Source organism: Paroedura picta, chromosome 2 (genome assembly GCF_049243985.1).
Source record: "Paroedura picta isolate Pp20150507F chromosome 2, Ppicta_v3.0, whole genome shotgun sequence".
In the NCBI taxonomy this organism is placed as follows: Eukaryota; Metazoa; Chordata; class Lepidosauria; order Squamata; family Gekkonidae; genus Paroedura; species Paroedura picta.
Window position 1 is genome coordinate 75982351 of NC_135370.1, and position 20112 is coordinate 76002462.

At 42.9% G+C, this 20112-nt stretch overlaps 2 protein-coding genes across 4 annotated transcripts in view; one reads left to right on the forward strand and one right to left on the reverse strand.

Annotated features, from left to right (window-relative positions):
• RAD9A (RAD9 checkpoint clamp component A) overlaps nt 1-13252 on the reverse strand; it is a 45504-nt gene extending 32252 nt beyond the window's left edge. The window contains exon 1 of the mRNA XM_077320905.1: nt 13101-13252. The gene's annotated coding sequence lies outside the window, so the exon portion shown is untranslated. The remainder of the gene's footprint in view (nt 1-13100) is intronic.
• CLCF1 (cardiotrophin like cytokine factor 1) overlaps nt 13073-20112 on the forward strand; it is a 52639-nt gene continuing 45599 nt past the window's right edge. For 2 of the 3 annotated variants that reach the window (XM_077320908.1, XM_077320909.1), the window contains exon 1: nt 13765-14059. Coding sequence is in view for 2 of the 3 variants with exons in the window: in XM_077320909.1 (XP_077177024.1) it covers nt 14032-14059 (28 nt within the window). In the remaining variant the exon portion in view is untranslated. Of the gene's footprint in view, nt 13152-13764; nt 14060-20112 lie in introns of those variants that run through there. The other variant, XM_077320910.1, reaches the window with a different exon arrangement.

Sequence of the window (20112 nt, forward strand, 5' to 3'; positions counted from 1 at the left end):
TTCATATTGACCAGGGCCAAAAAGATCTGGTGGAATGAACTCCCAGAAGAGCTATGGGCCCTGCCAGGCTTTTGGTTGAGCCCAGTCCAAGAGCATATCTTGGGCCCCTCTTCCAATCTCCCGCAATTGCATAGCATTTTCATCTACCTGGGAGTGGCATCCGGGGTGGATTGTATAGGAGGTGGGGAAATCTTGTGTTGTGTTTAAGTGTACTGTGTTTAGATTAATAACTGCAGGGCCTGCAAAAGGGAGCTCCTCCACCAGGCATTTGGTTGAGGCCAGGCACAATCGATCAACAACATCAGCAGGGCCCCTGCCCCCCTCTCCCCCCCAGAAATCCACCAAGACTCCTGGACCTGTTGAATTATTGTTTAATTGTTTAATGTTATACAGTTACTTGTTATTATTAGTTAATAATATCAATGTTATAATTAATTATATGTAACGTTTCCTGTATAATTTCTTCAGTTTCATGTAAACTGCCCTGGGCCTTCAGGGAGGACGGTATATAAATGCAATAAACAAACAAACAAACAAATAAATAAATAAACTCTATATTGTATATCTATCGTTAGCTGCCATAAGTTGGCTGCCAAGAACTGCGGCATGAATGAATGAATGAATGAATGAATGAATGAATGAATGAATGAATGAATGAATGAATGAATGAATGGTCGGAGGTGATTACAGCACACTCCCCTCTTCTGTAATGACTTCCGTTGCACAACCTAGTTCTGTGTGCTGCATAACATATTTACACATTAAAAAATCTCACTGATTACTATGCGCCACATATAATAAAGGTTGCTGGAACCACAAGGATTTGCAGGGGGCATCTCACTTTCCCTTCCTCCACTACTTCCTCTTTCCTGTCCCTAAAAGCCCCCATAGGTTTGTAGCAATATCTTTCTTGTCAGTTCATGAGTCCAATCTCCATATATAAGTATCTTCAGATTTTATCAGCTTGGCAATAAGAATATAAATGATGTTTTATAATGCTATTATTATTCTAATAAAATCTTGACAGTTGGCTGCCCATCAGTGGGTCTTTGAACAGAATAATCACATATAAGATAGTACTTCCTGCATAGGAACTTTCCAGGTATGCGGAAAATTACTGTTAAAGTGAGCAAGTAAATAAGAACTTCCTTCCACAAACTTGAACACAGGCCAAGATCAGACTGACAGCAGCTCTCCAGGGACTGAACCACAGTCCCTCCCTAAACTTGATGAATAAAGAAAGTCCTCTAGGATAGGCACAGATGGTATAGTTAGTTAAATGTCAGTGTGGAGTACATGTGTCAAAATTGGTCTATTTGAGCCCCTAAAAGTTTATAGCATCTTAAAGATGGAGGATATGGGTCAAGATAAATTGCTTCAATAATGTGGGCCATTCCGCACCAGGATCTATGTGGCAAATTGGTTGCGGGACAAAAAAACGCCATTTTAAATTGTGGAATTTGTCGTTATGCATACCTGGCTTTGCAGTGGAATCCAGTTGCGTTTCTATCGTTTCCCACAGGTTTCCGGTCTCGGCAAAAATCGCTAGCCAGGAAGCGATATTGCCGAGCTTGTCCCGCCCCTGGCCGTCAAGCAGCCAATGGGCGGCCGTTATCATGATCTCAAAAAGCCCCTTTCCCTTTAAGGAAGTTAAAAAAAACATGTTGCAACGAATCTGTGTTGATTCATTGCAACGGAAAGACCCATTTAGGTAGCAGGTGGTGTTTGAGCTGCTGTTTCATCGTTGCCATGCTCCCCCCGAGTGAACAAAAAAATTAACCCCCCCCCCGGCACGGGCGCGATTTTCGGCCGAAAATACAGTGAAAAATAAAGGGAAAATAAACCAGCAAACGGGGCTGTGTGTTGTTTTGTGCTTGGTGACTTAAAACAGCTCTGCAGCCAGGGAAGCTTTGCTGGGTAAACGAAGGCTCGCCGGTGCGTTGATCTCCGCTCGCTCGGAGAAAAAAAAAATGGCGATCGCTTCGCCGGAAGATCAGAGGAGAGAGCTAGGGGGAGGGACTTTGCAGAAACCGCAACAATGGTAACGCACAGAACTTTCCCACTAGTGTTGCAGATTGGTTGCAAGAGTGTAGCGCTTTCCGGAGGGTGAATCCACTTTTTGGGATTTCCATGAAAGTGCTACAACGAAGCGCTTTTTGCGGATCAGTTTCAGGAGTGTTGCAGATTGTCAACGACGTTGTGCATAACAGCAAAACAGTAGCGATTTCAATTTGTAACCATTGTGCTATTTTGGACGAGTGCGGAATGGCCCTGTGTTTCTTCTTTAATTCCTTGTGGGGCCCAAATTTGTGCTACATAATTTAAGTGGGCTTGTCCCCCCAGATGCCCACCCATGACTCTCCCAATGTTACTGTTAATTGTTACTGTATTTGCCGGCGTATAAGACGACTGGGCGTATAAGACGACCCCCCAACATTTCCACTCAAAATACAGTACTATGGGTCACTATGGGCAGCTATGTCTATCCCAACTGAAGTGCACCCGGCGTATAAGCCGACCCCCCCCCCCACTTGGAGGCATGTTTTTCAGGGGGGAAAAGTAATCTTATACGCCAGCAAATACTGTATTTATATTATAAATGTGGTTTTGTAATCTTTTATGCTTTATTGAAAGTTGTTTTGATGATATAGTTTGTATAATGTTCCATGTAAGTTATATAATATTCAGTGTAAACTGCCCAGAGCTGCAGAGTAATGGACGGTATAGAAATCTAAATAAATAAATAAATAAATGATTTCTATACATATCAGAGTTCCCTATAAATATTGGGTAGGCTTTATTTGGAAATACCAGCTTAGAGTTCATTGGAACTCTGAAGGAGTAGCTTGGTTATTTCATGGTGTTGCTTATCTTTGTTTTCTGGAAAGCTTTCTTTTCAAACACACAAGCTGCTAAATTATAGTTATAGAAGCATCCTTTTACAATATGTCTAAAAGTTGTGACTGACCTGACAGCTGCAAGGAACAAGTAGGTTAAAGAACAGCCTTGACTGAATTCCCACTTTACCACCACCAGCAGCTATAATACGCTATAGTATAACATACTTACATAGCATGATCTGTTGTAATGACTCTCTAGAGAAAGTCCCAAGCAAATTAGGACTTCCTGTTTTCTGAAACAGTATGCTAATTATTCTCATTGCAGAACAGGGGAGCACTGATAATAGTGTTAGACATTCTGGAACAGGGAGTGAAGGCAAAGGAACTGCTGGGCTAAGCTGAACCATACGTATGTATGACATATGCAAAACAATCTATTACAGAATATACTTGAGAAGTACATTCAGATGCACTTGAATGAAAAAAGACGTGTGAATTAGTTCTATGGTTTCTTTTAGCATTCCAATTGTGTATACACACTGATTTGAAGCATGATTTTTACCACGTGTGGCCGCACAGCAATGTTTCTAGCATTCCCTCTCTCTTATTAACAGGGATCCAGCCTTTCCCCTCATGCTGCCAGCACAGACAATGACAGAACAAAGAGCCAATGGCTGAAGGGCGGTTTTTCTTCCTAGCGCCCTTCTCATATGTGGCCCATATTATGCTATCTGCCTTGGGTCTGGGGATGACAAATCTGATTACATGAAGTGCCCAGCCCCATTAATCATGCTGGAATGTCAGCTTTAGGGTCCAGTGACGTTGTTTTCCTGTCACAGTTTGCCAATCCCCTTAGTGGATAGATGGGAAGTAGGTAAGAGGGAAACTTAGAGCATGAACTTGTGGCAGTGTTTGTGGGAACAACAGAAAACAGCACAAGCATGTGGTGAAGGGACAGCAAGGAATTAATGAGAAGCAAGGGCAAGATTTGAGAGGACAGAAAGCAGTATAAAATTATACCACAGAAAAAAAACAGCCATAACTGTGATAATATGAGAGAAAATAACGAATGGCTTGGTTTCAGCTTGGTTCTTGTGAGATCTTCCTAGTGGTGCCTGTACAGCCTACAGGAGAAATAAAAACTATGTATTATTCCCATCCTAGTGTCCTTATTAAGTGTATGCCCGAGCCACCCTCCCACAAGCACCACAGACTAGAAAGAGTGGAAGAAGAGGCCGAGACAATCAAAAGTTGGCGAGTGAGATGCTTAACTAGGACTGGGGCCTGTGGAGGATGATGGAGCAACTCTGGTGAGCTCAGCCACCCACAGTGCTTCCTGAGATGGGGCGACTGGAGAGGGAGGAAGGGAGGCAGCTGGGACTAGGGAAAGCAGAACTGGGCAGCTTGCCAAAGCTTTGCATGCCAGGTGGTGCCCTATGCAGCTATGTACAGAATGGTTCAGCCTTATGCCAGGGATGCTGTTGGGAAGAGAGTCGAACATGGAAGCTACTCACAAAGCTCTTCCTTCCTATGAGAAGGCCAGAGAATTAGCGGTTTTAGACACTCTTTACCCCCCATGAAGCCTACAGGATTCTATGCAAGAACCCTACAAGGGGACTAACAGGAGCACTCAGAGGACTAGTTGTAGGACAGAGGGACTTGTAACCACTCTGGTGTTGAAAGATGGAGCAAAGGCACAGCTTCCAATCTTAGTTCTAATGCTGTGCTACCTGAGGCAAGCTGCTCTCTTTTCTAGGTCTACCTCTATAAAAGGAGGATATAGGAAAATAACATAGGAATATCGTGAGAATATAAGTGATCATGTATTCCATAAGCACAAAGCATTGAGATAGTGTAAGAGGCTGAAAGGGAAGGGAAGGACAGGAGGAAGAAATAGAAAGGATGCAAAGGATGTATTGTAGACTTTCATTTGGAATTGGATTTAGCATGGCATACTTTTTTTTTTGTGCCGCGATTTCATAACATGTGTCGCCACCCCCTACCACAGGCAACAGTGTTTAGTGGTAAGTATATGGAAGTATCTCAGAATTCTTCCCTGCTTTACTTTCAAGAGTACTATTAAGCATAGTTTCTAGGGTTGTTAGAGACACACTAAGAAAGAACAAAAATGGGCCCTACACAAATGAAAAAGAATTATAACGAAAACAAATCTATACTCATTTTTAACTCCTTTCTTAGTATGACCAATACAAGATGTTGGGGGCATTAAAGGCTTAGGATATGCATCTTAAAGTGAAGTAACCGCATGTGAATATGGCCTCAGAAAAACTGAGATGGAACACTGCCTGGGGAAAGGGAATACTAGGAAGAGAATTTATGTCCAGTTGTCAGGCCCCAAATGCAGTAATCAAATAGATTTAGGGAGCTATTTTCCCAAGATCACTTACTTTCAGACCAGTTATCCCTTGAAACATTTTTTACCCAATGTAAGAATACTTCATCCATATTGTACTCTATATATGTACTCTAAATTAGACATCACATCCCATACATGGCAGTTTGTCAAAACAATTAGCTATCTCCATGACTAAAACAGCATTCAAAGATTATGACAAACTGAGATTAATAAATTTGGTGGTGTCAGACATAACTATGGCTATAAGCTATATGTGCAGGTTCCACTTGGTAATTCCATCACACACAAAACTTGATTAAAAACCTCTGTTTGGTCAAGCATAAATATACTGTGATGCTTGAATGTAGACACTTGGGCTAACTGGAATGTGTTTACTTCACAGAAACAAAGATTCTGAACTGGGATTAAACCAAAGTTGTGGGAACTAAATAAAGTCCAGTTTGCCCAGGCATTTGATCAAAACCAGTTTTGGTTATCAATCAAGCTTCATGCTCAAAGTGGGAGGAGCACGGGAATACAGCAAACAAGCTGTATTCATGCCCGAAGCTGGCAAACTTCTGTTTAACTTCAATATGTTGAAATGGATTAATGTAACTTGGGTGGTTTTTGACATGATCCATAGAAAAAGTACTTTATATGTATATTTTATTTTGTTTCTCTGTAGAATACAAAAAATTCATATACACACATGTGAGTTCTATTTCAGATGACATTGAGAAGTGCAGAGGAAAACAAGACTCAAGCTTTTCTATCCCACCCTTCTCAGTACTTGAACCTGCTCCATGACTACATCAGTGCAGAATCTGTGTCCCTTAGAACCCTAAAAAGTCAAGCTGTTTTAAACAGTTATGTTTCTAGATCTCATAGTTGCAGAGAGCACTTTTAAAAGTGAAACCTGAGTATGTTACATGCTGAAAAGTCAGGGAGGAATCTAAATGTGTCAGTCAGTCAGTGAGTTTATTCGGTCAATTGACTCATATAAAAGATACATCAGCAGAAACAATCAATGATAGAAGTAAATAAATATGATGCTACATAAAATATTAAGGTAATAAAACAATGTTAAAAACAATGCATTGTCGGAATCAAATGCAATGATATTGTGGGTAAGGGGGAAAAAGCGTGATTACATATAAAGGGGAAGAAACCTCAAAGATGTTAACTACAGGGACAAGGAATCAATGCGACTTCTTGAACAATCCATGGACCCAGTTGGATCCATGACCCAAAATTTTAACTAGAGTGTCACAATTATGAGGGGACAAAGGTGAATGTCTGGTGTAATGGGATAGTAAAGGTAGGAATAAATATTTTTGGATGCCTTCATAATATGGACAAATCTGAATGCTAGTTCCATAATCAGGAAGTGGGATTTCATTCCATTCATCTCCTTGGGCTCCAACCCATATATTATCTCATATTCTCAGTCTCTCTCCTCTTCACTAGCCAACAAGAGAAAGCAGCCAGAAAATGGTGTACAGCAGGAGTAGTCCATCTGTGGTCCTCCAGATGTCCATTTACTACAAATGCTGGCATGGACTCATGGGAATTGTAGTAAATGGACATCTGGAGGACCACAGGTTGACTACCCCTGGTGTACAGGATAATAAATGGCACTGAGAGATTCCCATCTTGCTGTGTCCTGCCTCTGAAGATGCCAGCCACAGTTACCAGTGAAATGTCAGGGTCTAAAACTACTAAACTACAGCCACACAACCCAGAAAACCCACAACTATCATATTACAAAGCATTTATTCAAAATCTCATTGTTGAAGGTTTTGGTTTGGTTGAAGGTTTTCTAGAATACTTGAATATAAATGTTTCCGACAGTCACCTATCGCAGGGGTAGACAACCTGTGGTCCTCCAGATGTTCATGGACTACAATTCCCATGAGCCCCTGCCAGCATTTGCTGGCAAAAGGCTCATGGGAATTGTGGTCCATGAACATCTGGAGGACCACAGGTTGACTACCCCTGACCTATCTTTCTAATCTTGTCCTGCTCTTCTATGATAATATCAGACATTAGAAGTATCTTCTCCATCAGCAGGATCAAATGTTTCTTATGCATTATTACCTTAATATGTTCAGTTCAGAAGGCTGGTTTTCCTCATAGCAAAAGTTTATCTATTCCATAATGAACCAGCTACACCTATCCAACCTTACATTTAAGAAATACAAGGATAGATCAAAACGTATTGCTACTAGAGTTCCAGTTCATACATGCACAGGTTTATTACAAACAAAATTATTTTATTGGACACAGATGACATGGAGGCTTATTATGACATTTTAAGACAACTGAAAACAGTACTGATGAGAAAAAGGCCAGGAAAGTTGCATTGAGGGATCCCCCCCCCCATCACAACAATGCACCTACTCATTCTTTAAGGGTAGCTGTACTACAAGAATTTCATTAGGAAACTTTACCCCACCCACTATACTGCCCTGATTTTGCCCATTCAGACTTCTTTTTCTTCCCAACACTCAAAGAACATGTCAAAGGAACATGATTTGAGACCCTTAAAGATGCCAAAATTGCCAGAGGCTTTGCGCTCTGCAGGTAGTAACCTACTGGTGATTCCAGGCACCAGGAAAGCTCGGTTGGCCTCGACCAGAGCCCGGGCATTTTTTGTCCTGCCCCAACTTGATGGAATGAGCTCCTGGATGAGCTGAGGGCCCTGCAGGAATTTTCAGCATTCTGCAGGGCCTGTAAGATGGAGCTCTTCTGCAGGTCTATGGTTGAGGCCAGCCCAGGAAGATCTAAGACCCCACTGGCAGAGAAGAAGGAAGGTCTTGAATTTGGAAGTCCCCACTAGCCGACCATCGCTGTTGGTAATGGGTCAGTGCTCGGGGTCTCCCTGTGACCGGATGTTAGCTAGCATAATGGAATTTGAACTGTGGTCGCCATAGGGTTAGGGTTAGGGATGTTTTAATGGGACAATATTGTATGTTTTATTGGGGGTTTTAGCGTGACTAGCCACAAGCCAGCTTGCTGGGAGCGGTGGGATATAAATCGAAACATACATACATACATACATACATACATACATACATACATACATACATACATACATACAATTTTTAACATGGTGAAAATCAGAGTGCAGAATACTTTGGGGGAGGGTTAGAGAGATGGAAACACCACCTTCAGAAGTATAAAGACCTAGATGGAGGGTATGTTGAGAAACAACTTACCCTCATGCACCTGCAATGATATAGTGATTTCTACAGGGTATATGTGAAAGCAAAACCAAGTGAGATAAGGGAAGCTCCTGAATCACAGCAGACAAAGTTGGGAGAGGCAATAGTCCCAAGAAAAGAAAAAAGAAGAGTTGGTTCTTATATGCCACTTTTCTCTACCCATAGGATTCTCAAAGCTTTCCCTTTCCTCTCCCCACAACAAACCTGCGAGGCTGGTGAGGCTGAGAGAGCCCTGATATCACTGCTCGGTCAGAACAACTGTATCAGTGCTGTGGTGAGCCCAATATCACCCATCTGGCTGCATGTGGAGGAGGAGCAGAGAATCACTCCCAGCTCGCCAGATTAGAAGTCTGCACTCCTATCAACTAAACCAGGAGTTTGTTTCATCCCTTTTAGAAGAATTTCTAACAAGTTGGGATAGATTTGGGTGGGTAGCCGTGTTGGTCTGAAGCAACAGAGTCCAGTGGCAACTTTAAAACCAACAAAGTTTTATTTAACAAATTGGGAGTTCTTTTAAAGATATGATCCAATTTGCAAACTTGTTATTGGTGCCATAAAAGACGCTTGCTCCTGTGGAGGAAAGCTATGGCAAATCTAGAGAGCATCCTAAAAAGCCAAGATATCACCCTTCCAACAAAAGTGCGTCTAGTCAAGGCTATGGTCTTCCTAGTTGCAAAGTATGGCTGTGAAAGTTGGACCATAAGGAAGGCCGAGCGTCAAAGTATTGAGGCTTTTGAACTCTGGTGCTGGAGAAGACTCTTGTGAGTCCCTTGGACTCCAAGGCGAACAAACCGGTCAGTCCTAGAGGAGATCAGCCCTGCCTGCTCCTCAGAAGGCCAGATCCTGAAGATGAAACTGAAATACTTTGGCCACCTCATGAGAAGGAAGGACTCCCTGGAGAAGAGCCTAATGCTGGGAGCGATTGAGGGAAAAAGAAGGGGACAACAGAGAATGAGGTAGCTGGATGGAGTCACTGAAGCAGTCGGTGCAAACTTAAATGGACTCTGGGGAATGGTAGAGGACAGGAAGGCTTGGAGGATCATTGTCCATGGGGTCGGACACGACTTCGCACCTAACAACAACAATGGCTTGCCTACTGGAAAACCCATGCTTTAGAAACAGCAGACTGCCTCTGCAGGTATAGTGGCTCTTCCTTAGGTTCCAAAAGACTGATATATACTGGATTGGATCACAAAACCCTGTCTGATTGCTAAATGCAGGTTGATGGGCATAGCTGCTGCTCTGTCAATCCCTAATTCCTGATGTACATCTAGGGCATGTCTCCAGTTCACACTTCAAAGTCCAGCTCCTTGTCTAGGATTACTTTCATGGTGATGCACAGGTGATAGAGGATTTATATCCAGTATCCCCAACACTTTATGAACTACCAGCAAGCCATATTGTAAAGAGCATTGAATGTATATGTTGGAAAACAAGCATTTTGAGGACCCTTCTACTATTACAGGATCTTTCAGATCTTTGTGATATTTCCTAATCTGGCACTGTGTCTCTGCATACATAAAGCAAGGTAGGTTGTGACTATGATTATCAGCCACCTTTCATATTAGAGAATGTCCATTATTCAAAGGTTGTCTTCTGTCCTAAAAGGCCTGAAGCCCCATAGCACAAAACAGATGTCCCATATTTTTCACACTTCCATAGAATGTAACGGGTGTATTTTATATTCAGAACTTCTCAAGTGTCCCTTTTAAAATATTTATATAGAACAGCCTAGGCTTTAGGATCTCTCTGCTGGAAAAGCAAACTTATGAGTTTTCCAGTTTAAATCATCTCTTTAGATCAAGAACCAAAAGTCACAACTCAGGCCTATTCTGGGTTTGCCAACAACACTACCCCAACATTCCTCACTCTTCAATTCATTTGGTAGTCCCTTGCAGCAGAGTCAAAAACACAGCATGGAACAAGGGCTAGGAAGCAATATGCCCCTAAAGCATTGTGCATTTTATGAACACATAAATGTGTGTCTAGACCAAAAGAAATGCAAGGCTGTGTGTGTAAGACTCTGTCTCTTTTGGATGCATAACTGAGGTTCTGCTACACACCTTCAATTTATTTATTTTACACAAATTAAATCTAAGCTCACCAAGCAAATTGGAAGCAAATAAATCTTTATTCACACTTAAAAATACATGCAAATGCCAAATAAGTAGTAATGGAATTCTTTTAAATAAAGATCAGAAAGTCCAGCTTGTGGCACATCCTAGCAAAAAAATATTTTATTTATAAAATCTATTGTGCCGAGGGGGGGGGGGTAAGCATTTAAGATGCATTTTGAATTTTACCTTTTGGAGGCACAGAGGGGTTTTCTAGAGACAAAAAAAAAAGCTAAAATTAGTTGTGTCTGCGAGCGCCTTTGTTTTTACACAAAGCATTACGCGAAAGCCCGCAAGGAAAAAAAAGGAATAAGGGGTTTACCCCCCTTTCCTCCCTAAAGTTCAAAGCCTCATAATAGTTTTTCCATGTAAATAACGAGTCAGGTTTTAACAATGAAAAAAATTATTCACAAATGCAATTAATTTTGTATAAAGTGATTGGATTTCCTTGTACAGTTCAAAACCACTCTCTTCCCTGCTTTTCTCATTTGTAAAATATGTAAATATTTAGTAATGTGAATCAACAGGGTTTGGGGTTTTTTTTTCTTCATTTTTGCCATATACCCAACATGCCAGCTTTAATAACATTTGATAGTTTATTTTAAATGTGAAGTTTATTTCCAAACTCCTCCTCTAGTTAGAAGCACTCCCATCAGCAAAGTCGGTCCTAATCAAAGGAAAGTAATTGAAAACAAACAATTCCTTAGCTATTGAAATACATAAAGAGTATTTTTGTCAAGCAACTTTTTAAACAACATAGTAAGGGGAGGGAAAGCACCAACACACATTTAGAAACTATTTCATACAAAAAGAAATTCTGTACAGATTTCAAAGCTCTGATCTTCAAAAAGTGGTTTATTGGGGCAGTACTAGAGAAGGAATGCAGACATAAAAAATAAAATCCTACTTGTTACGAAGGAGGTTTATGGGTCAGAACCAACTTCACTGCAGATTTGCTAATGTCAATGTTGTGTATGACATCAGGTTGTGTATTAAAATTATTACAATCTTGCACATAATTCTGTATGTGCAAAATTTTTGAACTCTATAGTACATAACAATGAACACTAAATGAACAAATAAATGCTCAAGTCTTGGGGGGAGGGGCAAGGAAGCAAAACTTATCATTTTTTGTTCTACATCATGTGCAAGTGTGCGTGTATACGAAAGTTTATACCCAGAATTAAACTTTGTTGGTCTTAAAGGTGCCACTGCAGTCAAACTGGAGTCAAACTGGAGTCAAACTTTGTTCTGTTGCTTCAGACCACACGGCTATCCACCTGAACCTATAGAATGTATAAGTAGTTTGTATTTGCATTGCTTCAATATTGATATTTCATCCTGCAAGGCAGGATTATTGTCTTTTAAGACATCCTTTCTCTTTGACAATCCTGATCCCTTCCCCCTTTTGTGCAACCACTTGAGCTCTTTTGCGGTCTCCTTATCACAGTGGCTTTCAAATGAGTCCATCCAGAATTGGTAAAGGGGGGGAAGTGAAGTTGCCCTGATGTTGGAAAGCAGAGTGCTGAGTCACAAGGCTTGTGCTGCAATAAGGTTGGAAAGTCTTTTGCTGATTAATGAATTACAATCAGAACTCAAATATGTGCACACACACACACACACGGACACACACACAAAGGAAGGAAGAACACTGGGATGAATGACAGACAAATGTGTATGAACTTTTTTTTTTTTTTTTTTGCTGGGGGAGGAAGAACAGACAAAGAACCCCTCGTGCACACACCCCAATGCCCTTGACTGTTTGCTGAGTGAACTATCGGCACTCACTCCCACATCAGCCTTTCATGACATCTGTCGCCTGGAGGGTTAGTCACCTGCCGATGACTAAAATGCCATTCTGATTGTAAGAATGGGACAAACATCTAACAACCCACCAGCAGGCCATTGTGTTTTGTTTGCTGGTAAAGGGCAGAGGGGAGGCAGAGGTGCTCCAAGCTCCTGGCACTCAGATGGGTGTGTAATGTTCAATACCTATGCAGTTCAGGCCAAATAGCTGGGCCGAGGACCTCTTATACAGGAACGCATTTCAGATAGCCAGATTGAGAAGCGAGAGGACAGGCAAAGGCAAGGCGAAAGAAATGGAGAAAAAGAATGGGTCAGTTTCTTCCCTCTATCCCCACCCCTTCTCCCCCACCCCAAGCTTCCCCCCCCCCCCCCGTCTCTCCACCTCCCTTTCCAAATCTGGCATTTCAGTCTGAGACAGGGTGGTTTCACACACTCACCTCGCCTTGTCTCTTCGTAGGGGAGAGGAGCCAATCTGCGGTACCTCTCCTCCCCCATGCCCCCCACCCTCTCCCACCCTCTGAGACTGGGCTTTGCTTTGTGGTTAAAGCTTTACACGTCAGAAAGGAAGGGGGGTTAGAAAAGAAGGTTTCAAGAATATCTTCACCAAATTAAAAAAAAAACCCAAAACAAACCCACAACCAAACCAAACCCTAGTGAGTGGGATTGGCAAATGGGATTATTAATCCTGGCCCAAAATAAAGGAGGCAGCAGACTCCATGCAGACCCCTCGGCGAAAGGAAGCATTTAGTCACACACCTACCTTCAAGGGCTGCACCGGACTGGGGATTTAACCAGATGGAGTTCAGAGCAGGTAGGAGCCCTTGGTACCTTTCTCCAACCTTCCCTCCTCTGGAGAGGAGCCAGCCCACCTCTCCTCCTCACTCAGCACCCCGACTGAGTCCTCACAAACACATTTGATTTCTCCAACATTTGCTGGAAGCCCTTTAAAAAATGCCACTAGCAAATCTTGGCAGCATCCAGATATCTAGGGAGCGGGGTGGGGAGGGGGTGGGGTATGGTGGGCTGGCATTTCCTCTGGATAGTTCTTTTGCAAAAATACTTTTCTTTCCTCTTCCTTCTTTAACTTTGAGCAAAACCTACTACTAAATCCTTTACCTTTCTCTCACCCCCTCCCCAGGTTTGAAGAACTGAAGGGGGGGGGGGTTATGTTGGGGTGGGTGGTGAACAGAAGGGGAAAGAGAGAAATGAATGAGCCTGCGCTTGTATACAGTTGCATCGAATACATTCTTGAAAGCAACCTGGTTCTGCTTAACACTTGAATTTTTAAAAAAAGGCAGCAGCTTCGAGAGAGGGTGTATGCACTTTTTCTTTTCTTTCTTTTTTTTATATTCTTACATTCCTGGACACCAATCAAAAGAGCAAATCACGGGAGGTGGAAGAGGGAAGAGGGGGAGAGAGAGTGAGAGAGAAAGCGAGAGAGAGAGCGGTGAAAACTTTGCGCACATACAAAAAAGTACAGACAGCTTTTCCCACCTAACACCCAGCAAACACAAACCAAAACAAATAGAGAAGAGGGGGGAGAAAAAGGAAAGGAAAGGAACCCGGGGCAGAGCCAGCCGGGAAAAAGGCAATTTTTCACTCCGCACCGGGGAGCTGCAGTGATCATTCGGAACAAAACCGTTTGTCTGCTAACCCGCAGCGTCGCCCCCAGCCCACACTCTGAGTCTACTATGCTATGTGTTGCTGGGGGGGGTTCAGGTAAGGGCTCGCATCTCATTCAGTTTTGAGAGGGGGGGATGGGGCATGTTGGGGTCTTGCTGTGTGCCTTGTCGTCCCCCCCCAAAAAAACCCCGCTGCTGATTCTAATTTGATTTGATTAAAACGTCTGCCTGGCTTTGGGACTGATTTAAGACTTTCCCTCTGCCCCCCCTCCCCCTTTTTCATGCATGTTTGTGATTACGGGGGGGGGGGGGGGGACGCTGCTTAGCAAGGGAATAACATCCAAAACTGACAGGAAAATCAAAGTCACCAGCATTTCAGACAGCGGCTAAAAAGTACCCCCCTCCAATGACTTGACTTAAATGCCGTCCCAACACAGAAAGAGAATGTGTTTGGTTGCTAAAATAAAGGGATACAGTTTTGTTTAGGCTTTTTAAAAAACAAAGAACAGGAGAAGGGGGAGAAACCCACCCTGAAACAAGGGTTTTTTTCGCCAAAATGAGGAAATGTCCTTCTCTGGGGCTGATGGAATTGGGGAGAGAACAAGACCCTAGGAAGTGTCCAAACCTTCCTAAATAATGTGAGAGGGGGTTGTTTGTTAATCCTTAGAGTTTTAACATTTGCAGCCTGGTTAGCAAAACTTTTCTTGCTGCTACTTTGAGGAGGCTGGAGGTGGTGGTGGGGAATTACTTGGAGTGAGAGTACTTTTTCCTGCAGGGTGTAATTTTTATAAGCAATGGGGGTTTTGTGTTTTGCAGACAACACCCCAGGCTTTCTGGGCAAGGGCTTGTGTTTAAAATAAAATAAAAATGTAAAAACAAGCCTTAAAAGGTCAAAAGCGGTTTGTTTCCTGGACTGGCCCTTTTGACAATCACGCTGTTTGGGAAGAGGGGAGTCTCTTGCTCCCACAGAGTAGCTATTAAAAAAAGAAAGAGCAAGCTAAACAAAACAAATCCTTGGGATTTTTCACTATGGATGCTAAAAGCACTAAAGAAAGAAAAGCAAAGAAAGTGGAGGGGAATATCCTGAAAAACATGAGGCCAACGAGACCAACCCTATTCAGCCCCCTCTAAGCAGAGAGTAGTACTGAGAACTTGCTTGTTCACATCCCCAAAGAAAACGAGCCCAAATTTTCACTGCTACATCTGATGGGGAAAGATGCTGTCTCTTTTATTTGGGTCTGTGCTTAGAGTCAGCAAGTTCTGCTGTTTGGTTAAAGTGATTAAAGAAAGCAAGAAAGCGGGTGGGGTGGGGGGCTGAAAAGAAAGCAGCATCTTGCTGAGAAACCAATACACATCCATCACCCTATCCGGCAAGCAGAGGTAGCAGTTTTAAGAGCAATTTTCTTAATCAGAGTGAGAAACACTCTGCTTACAGCAACATGCAGGGGTGGCTGGGCACTGGTGTGCCTCATGTGGGCTACTTTAGCTTTACACCAGAAAGTTTCTCAGAGTACAGTCTGAACAGGCGCAAAGAAATGATGCTGTGAGGAAAGAGTTGTACTGAGAGTATCATGGGAGAATATGAGTAGAGGAAAGCTATATACTGGGAAATGACTAAGTGGCACATTTTTCGCAGATTGTACCCCTCAAAATTTGTGCATACAGAGTAAAGAGGTTACTGGCAAATGCATGCCCACACATACATACATACAAATGAATAAATCACCTACAGGGGCCCATACATGGTGCTCTTTGTAGAAGCTGATGCCTTTAGTTTTTGTTAGCTCCATGACTTGACCAGCACAGGCTGATATGCACCTGGACACATGAGTCTCTCTGTACAAAGGAGATGCTGAAGTCCTTCTTCTAACCAATACTCCCATTGACAAAGGTGGAATACTATGAGTGTGGAGATCCACTATTCTCACACAAAAGCAAACTCTCATATATATGCAGGCATAATAAGATGCTTGAGGTAGGAGTTTCCTGGTGCCACAGATCAGGGTAAGATCAACTGGGATTAAACCTATCCCAGAAGTCTTACTGAGCCACAGGGAACCTGGAATACATGGTGCCTTGTGCTCAAAACAGCTGTGCATGTGCACACATACACACATAGGCGCGCACATGTGCCTGTTTCTCCCTACAGATGCTCCTCATTAAGTTGGCTGCTTAGAGGTGATGGAGTGGGAAGCCCTTACTGTTGGCTCATTTTCCATGTCCATCTGTCCATCCCACCACTAAATTTGGCAAAGACCTAGTCCTGTGTCAATTTGCATGCATTTCATTCCTGAGTTTAAAATAGAGTATTAACTAGAAAGACCCAGAGTCCTTGTCCGTCTCTAGGATCTAAGTCCCAAGCCATACATATCTACTGGCTTGGTGGAAAGCTTGGCAAGTGCATGTTTGAAAAGACAGGTACAGTTGTATGTATGTGTATGCCACTTTCTGCCAATGATAGCAGTCCAGCTAAGGGTTCATCAGGCTCAAAACAGAAAGGCAGATGGGGAGGAGGGGCTAACCTGAACATGGTGCAACTCAGTCTCTTTCACAACAAGTGGCATCTTTCTTACTGCGACATCATCAGACTCACTACATGGCTATTTATAAATAGGAAGGAAAAACAATTAGTTTGAGGATGGGCAGGTATGTGACATGATGGGCAGTAATCCACAGTGTCTGTTCTGATATTACACAGACGTGTATCTACACTTCTATCAGGAAATGCACACACACATGGTGAGATGCCTGGAATTTGCCACCTCAGCTCAGGGAAAAAAGCATTTCTGCACAATACCTGAAGCATGCTTTTGTTGATCATTATTTAACACTGGGGAGCAAATTTGTTTCCCAGCCTTGTGCATAAATTAATGTTTTCAGCAGTGCCTTTATCAGCATGTTATAAGGCCCCCAACCCCACAACAATCTTAAGGAAACAGACACTTCAGAGAAACTAAATACTGATTTGGAATAGTCTCTTCTGCAGCACAACCACTGCCATGATCCCCCAGTCTTCCTTCTCACAGTAAGCTGCCTTCAAACCCCTAAGCCTCAAGAGGTAGACCTCCTGCTGTCCAAGCTCTTGTGCTCGCACACATCTGTGCGCACACACAACACACACACTTCCACGTGCATGCCCTTTCCCTACAGATGCTCCTCATTAAGTTTGCTGCTGGTTTAGGTTTGCTGATCCTAAGCCTGCAGCCAGGAAATTAAAAGGGGGGGGGTGGAGGGAAAAGTTACAAGAATAGTTTGAAGGTTCTGCACCATTGTGACAAGACAGTAATATGCCTTTATAAGGAGAGTGACACAAATGAGGCTCAAATAGGACATTTTGATAGAGGCTTCAGTTTTAGGGGTGCATACCACAAACAGTTTCCAGCAGTCCTGATTCAGTGCTGTGCAGGGATAGCCAAGTTCTCTATGCTCAAAGATATTCTACTCTCCAGGCAATGGTGTAGAAATCTGACATATATTTTGGCATACAAACAAACTCTTCACAGGTAGCTAGGCATCACAATTAAGTTGCTTTGAATAGTTATTGGATAGGACATTATAGACAAAACACAAAAAGAGAAACAACATTAAAGTATGGAAAGTTTCATTTATTTATTTATTATATTTATATACCACCCTTCCTTCATACATCTGTAACTATATTTTACCCTGCATATGAAGTTGCAGACAAATGTTTACCACAGTGATTAAAATTTGGTAGGGCTGCTCGATACCCGGGGAAATTGATACACAAGTGAGAGCACTTGGGCTATAGCTTACCCTGGAAAGAGGCAAATGCTTTCTCACTGTCCTTCTGAGGTCAGCCATCTGAACTTCTCTAGTCCTATGCTGGACCTGATAGTCATGGAGAGCAGAAGCTGACTGACTTGGGCAGAAGAGCTTTGGTGGAAATTAGACACAGGGAGGAAAGTACACATCCAAGCCTCTGCAATGGAACCATCTAGCAACTTCTTTATATCATGTGTGCGGAAGCCACTGTAGAAAATTAGAAGATGGTAAAAATTAAAATTAAGAAAAACTACAACCATTATTCCTCAGGATTTCCAGTCCAAAGATGCACACCCAGTTTTCAATTCTTTGTTACATTTGATTACTAAGAGCAATACCAAGTTCATGTTTCCCTGATGTTTAAAACTGCCAGCTACTGCCTATCACAAAACTATCTCAAATATGAATGAAAACATGCTCTCTGATTATTATAACACTAACAGTTAGCAGAATTTACCTTTTCAACTAATTTACAACTAGTTTGAAAGGATGCAAAAGTAATTTTAAAAATGGGAATTATGGTGATTATTTTTCCCTAGTGGTGAAGGACATTTTTATTTACTTCTGAAACCTCAGATGCTAGTAGTTGAGAAAGAAGCAGCTCAGGTACACAGGTAAAATATATACATCCAAAGTCTGAGGATGGACTGGCAAACAAGAACAGGATCAGCCTCAGGATGAGATACAAACTATAAACGTTCCATAGACCGATTATGCATGGCAGCAGCTATGTTGGGCCGCTACCAGTTCCTAGTGAGGGGATAGCAGTGGGACAGCACAAAATCCCCCGGTGCAAACCAACTGCCCCGGAGTTGTGTGTACACATGCACAACTCCATGGAGGGAAAGGTCTGCCGTGCCTCATGGCGGCAGCAGGAGGGTGTGTGTGTGGGGGGGGGGGCACAAGGATCCCACCATGCTGCTATCCCACCATCATAGGGGTGTAGACATGCCCCATTTGGCTCTGCAGCACTGCAAAGCCAAATAGGGCATTTTGTGTCCCTGCAGGGACACCATAGGTGTGAGTGAGGAGCTGGGCCTCAAAGGCCTGCTCTATGCACAGGCCTGCCCCGGCTGGGTGTCTACTGGCCGCCACGGCAAGATAGAGAATGCAGAAGAATTCGCATTCCCTTGCCGTAAGCCATCCAAGGCCCTGATTCAGGCCAGGGCCGGGATTGCGGAGACGTCATGCATACTCAGGGAGTAGCCCCGCTGCCCTGCCACCATCAGCTCAGCCTTCTTGCCCTGTGCATAATCTGTCATAATAAGGAAGAAATAGGACCACCAGAATGTAGCAAGGCAGAAGGAATATAGATCCCTGAAACCGAATATTAAAAGTAACAGAACAACAAGGATTGGGGAGAGGGGATGGTCACAGATAGAAAAGTCAACGCTGCAATAATCTGGGCCATGGGTAAGAGCTTTGGATGGTTGCCCAAACGCTGCAGAAGAGAAAACACCAGAACTCATTCACAGAGGGATGCTTGAGGTCTTGAGAGAACGTTGAGCAAAAGGCATCATGGCACCCTGACTATATATGGGAAAATCAAACTGTATTCTGACCACACTGAATTTCAGTCCACTCATGAAGAAAGGCTCATGAGGCATGGATGTAAAGGCAACAGCAAAATCCAGTGTCAGTGACAAGTTCCTTAGTGCTGGGGCACAGAATGGCCAAAGATGGAGATCCAATCTTTCTTAAACAAAAAAGGGTGGGTGCAAAATGTGGTCCTGAAGGAATGATCTAACATATAGGAGAGGGTGGAGCTATGGAAACTAAAGACAGAGAGCAGAAGTGCAAGAAGAGAACTGGGAGTGTACAAGACCAAGACAGATGAGGGCAGACTGCAGTTTTAGAGTTCAGTATGGGAAGAGGTGACTAGAGGCAGATTTGGTGTCAGTGGCAGATTTGGATTGAAGTAAAGGAGTACACTAGATAGGACCTGTTAACTGTATGTAGAATGAGCAAAGAGAATGGAAGGTGACTTGAAATGAAATCTGGAGTTTCTTCATGAGGAGAGCTAAAGGTGAGACTAAGGTGACAGATTTCCATTGGTAGGGGGAGCTACAAGCAAAGGTAGCTCATTTTATAGAGACAGTTTTCTTTAGTGTCTTGGCCATCCGTGCCATTATTGTCCCTGGTGAGTGGATTTCAGTTTCCTTTCTGTGGTCACTTTTTTGGTATGTGCAGTTTCTGTGACTGTGATGACTTTAGCTCCTAACATTCTCAGTGGAAGTACCATTTATCAGAGGTATACAAATGCGTTTTTGTGCCCTGGCACACAGCTCATTGGGATAATTCTTTGGCTTGGTATGCTGGTTCTTCATTCTTCTGGTCAGTAAGATACTGGGGTTCTAGCTGTTG